The sequence below is a fragment of the Echinococcus granulosus genome (assembly GCF_000524195.1).
Source record: "Echinococcus granulosus chromosome Unknown EG_S00126, whole genome shotgun sequence".
NCBI classification, from domain to species: Eukaryota; Metazoa; Platyhelminthes; class Cestoda; order Cyclophyllidea; family Taeniidae; genus Echinococcus; species Echinococcus granulosus.
Genome location: NW_020170506.1, coordinates 129,198 through 133,157, shown reverse-complemented (window position 1 = coordinate 133,157; position 3,960 = coordinate 129,198). Strand labels below are relative to the sequence as shown.

The 3,960-nt window shown below is 43.8% G+C and overlaps 1 protein-coding gene across 1 annotated transcript in view; it reads right to left on the bottom strand. All coding sequences in view use genetic code 11, as the record gives it.

The window, feature by feature from the left end:
* Nucleotides 1–3,838: 3,838 nt before the first annotated feature.
* EGR_08977 (hypothetical protein) overlaps nucleotides 3,839–3,960 on the bottom strand; it is a gene marked incomplete at both ends in the record, with an annotated part of 1,420 nt that continues 1,298 nt past the window's right edge. The window contains one exon of the mRNA XM_024498226.1: nucleotides 3,839–3,919. Coding sequence (XP_024347368.1) covers nucleotides 3,839–3,919 — 81 coding nt within the window. The remainder of the gene's footprint in view (nucleotides 3,920–3,960) is intronic.

Genomic DNA, 3,960 nt, shown 5'->3' with positions numbered 1-3,960 from the left:
GCCACCGCCTCCTTAACAATTTGTTGAAAGGGTGAATACAAGCGTTGCTTTCCACCCACCTTTCTTGTCAAATATCGCAGTGATATGGAAGTGGTGAAAGAGTCACCACTTCATCCAAAATGGCGAGACTGAAGTCGCCCAAATGTAGGAATTAGGCACCTGCGGGGTGTAATGCTCCTTCATTAATGAAATTGAGTGCCAAGGTAATGCATTTCATGCAAAGTCTTCATCTACGTCCCCTCATTCATAGTTTAGACTACAGATAACGGATGGTAGTGCAGTTGAACTAAGGCAAAGGTTGCGGTTTTTCACGCTTGCCTCTCATCCTGGTATTTTCCCTTCCAGTTTTATATGTACGTGGAGTTAAATCAACAAAATGATCTCGGTATGACCGCCAAATGCGAAATTCCTTTCGGCATTTGCACTTGTTTTTTAACTTCTGCGAAAAAGTCGAGCGGATGGGTCTACTTCAAAATTCTTTCACTTAGGTTCGCAACATTAACAGCGTGGAAGGAAATGCCACCAGAACTAGAACAGGAGTGGACTATCCCGCTCTCTACTCCCACACAAACATGGCAAATACAAACAAATTAGGCAGTATCTGTCTGTTTGTCTCTCCTGTGGTCCTGTAGCTTTCTGCCCACGTCTCTTTTCTTCACCCTTTTCCATGGTCAACAATTAAGTGGCCGGTCGTCGTCTTCATCGGAGGGGATTTCGAAGACCCTCCTAACTGACTCAAATTACTAAGGGGTCAAATGAAAGCAGTGTCACCTTTGCAAAGGTTACTAGTTCTCAAATCGACATCGGCTCTCCTTCAGAGAGTGAATGTGGTGGTGAATAGGTTGCGGTGTACAAATGCAAGATGTTTATTGAATGCCCAGAATGAGAAAATTCTGTCAAGTACCCAGTGGCGAAAAAGAATCTGGGCAATGACCGCGTAGGACACTGGGGTAAAAGAGGGACTCGCAATTTTACCATCTATGCATGCAAGTAATGCAATATATCTCACAATGTGCATTCATTACCAGACACTGAAAGTTTTTTACGGAGTCTCATCAGAAGTCGAAGAGGAACATTTTCGTTGACTTACTGTAATTTCATTATTTCTTACGTGGTTTTCTGCTGGTAGGACCTCCACGATCTTCTTCCCATTTCATTTAAAGTCACAACAGAAACCGACAATTCGGCAACTGGAGCGCCTTCCTACGCTTGAACTTTCAAAGAGCTTTGTTGACTTTATGGTTGCCTGGTTTAACTTGGTCTACGGTTAATGATTCAATTTTAATTAATAATGTAAAACTAATGTTGCTAAGAAACAAATCTAGTGTTTAAACGGGACGAAACTATTCTGAAAAATGTGTGATAAAAGTTTTTAGCAGACAAGTGACAGGCAGAGAAAAGTGTGAACATCGACCTCATGAGCTTCCAAAGATAGAGCATGATTTATCGCTTGTTTACTTGTCAAAGGCTCCATAAGGGTGGCTTTATTTAATGTTGCATTGTTTCAATAAGGCGTGATTTCATGAAGACCTACTGGATCCAGTCTAGCATTGGAGGGGTCGAATTCTTCTTGCAGAAGTACGATTGCACAATTCAGTATAAGCCCTCCTGTCTTTCCAGTCTGGCAGCGGTCCATGCCCAACACCGATGGCAGAGATCATTGACTTCCATTGATGTGTTTTATCTGCATTAATAAAAAGGTATTTTGTCGTTGCGGCACTACACATAGCTCTCGATGATAAATGCACCACCTCACTCCCACCAGCTGCAGCGCGGATCGGTACATACAGCGTTATGTGGATTTCCTGGCAAAAGTGGCATTGAATGTGCACTCAACACCAATCAGCTCACCGTCAGAATTGGTGATAAAACTAGAAGAGTTTGACATTCCTATGCAGAAACAAGTGCTGGTGGAAATGTGGCGACTGTCTTATCAACTGCTACTAAGTAGGAGACGTGGTAAAGATAAGACACCGACTAACAAGTCACCCGATTACGGTGAACTAATCATTCGTCAAACCTATTTGTGACACAACTCCTTTGTTTACCAAGATACTTACATGGTTTAAAGGAGGAACGCCTCCGCATGGCTTCCTGAGTCAACATATCCTCCACCCCAGACGCATTCAGGGGATGTTCAAGGTCCGCCTAAACTCGTCCACTATTTGCGTTACTTTATATTAGGAATAAAATTCACGAATATGAAGGGCCGATTGATTGGTACAGAAGACAGTTGGCCTGTAACACTTGTGTAGCCGCCAATTCGCTTAGCTGAATCAGGCGTCACGAATACGTGACATATGGCCCCTGTGAGTTTGCACTGTTTGGTTATTTCTCTACTTGTTGTTCTACTTACTCAACCAATGTTGGCAATTTATCAGTGCTTGTTGACACCTTCCGCCTTCCGATCAGACTTGTCTGACCTAGCGTCAATAAGAGGGGCTCACACCCGACAGCCCTTCCGCGCTATGGCAGGCAGTACATATTAACAGGTCGCGGAGAGCGATGAAAGTAGGCTGTCATTGACCCACTAACGGCTTGTTTCTGTAATCAGGACTAATTTCTAATTCACGCGATCCCCTTATCTACATAGCCACTTCCCAATATCCAATCCATTGGTTACTTCAGAACAAACAAATTTGCGCCATCTCATTTCTACCCTCCAAGCTAGCCTTTTAGGCAAAACTCATACCTCACGTGCAGGGTAATACGAGATTGAAAAATACACTGAGATCGGTTATCATAGGGGAAGAACGGTATACTCTCAATGTGAACAATGTGCACAGGAAATAAATTAATGACGAATAAGTTGAAAGATACAATTACGCCAACTTCCCCTTCCAGCCAACCAGCAGTCCACACTACCTACAACTAGATTGGTATTTACCGACAGACAAAAAGGCGAACTGCTCTTGGAATCAAAATCTCTACATCAGGAGTTGGCGGAAGGAAAACCGCAACATCGCCACTCGAAGTGGTGGAGAGCGCTCTCACCTCCGACTGACTTCTCACTGGCCTTAAATAGTATATAATGCATTGTGACCCTCGAAAAATACTCCACATTATTGGCAAGTAATGCCAGAGTTAGCATGACAAGCGACTGGGAGTGCCAAGTGTTGGCAGTTGTGACGGCTGCACCCGTCAGCTAGTATGTAATGACTAAGGCAGCACCTTGTCAGCAAAGGATTACACCCCCAAGCAGCCGAACAGCTACAACTACCTGCCCGCACGGTACTCCCCACACACAAGTAACCCGGCGATGATAGCCTGTTCGGTCACCTATTCTTATCACTAACGCGTTTCTTTTGTTTCAATGTCCGCAATATCGCGAATATTGTCCGCCGTGAGTCTGTTTCATAGAGTGGCATAGAGGAAAACTACCATTTTTGCCAGTACTGAGTTTTCAATGGAAGCTCAGTAGGAAAAAGGGCGGTAGGGACCGAAATAAGCTAAAGTTAGTAATTGTTAAGCTTGGTCTTTTGCCAGTAGAGGTAATGGGCTTAACTGGGTATTACGTAATTCTGGGAGGCTTCACTCTCGTGGCTGATTAAACCGCATTTCAGAGGATCGTCCTCTTGCTCATTCTCATCAGTGGCCACTATCACGTACCAATGTGCCTTAAGTAGGCTAACACTACCTTCCCTACTCCAGATGATACAAGTCAAACAAGGAGATGAAGCCACAAGAATCCTCTACACCAACTTAAATTACAATAACGTCATTCTCGAAATATTGGCACGACTCCTACTTTAGCTAGAATCAACTCTTTAATAAAGGTCTAGTGAACAACACGACATTATACAAGTGGAATTTTATGATCCGATCAACTGCAAAACCCTCACTTATCATCTGGCAAGGAGACACGAAGGTCCACATCCTTGAGGCGTAGAGAAGTGGCAGTCATTGCCATTTGGATGGCCTCCGGAGTGGAAAAATCAACGAAAGCCTTGTGCTCTGTTT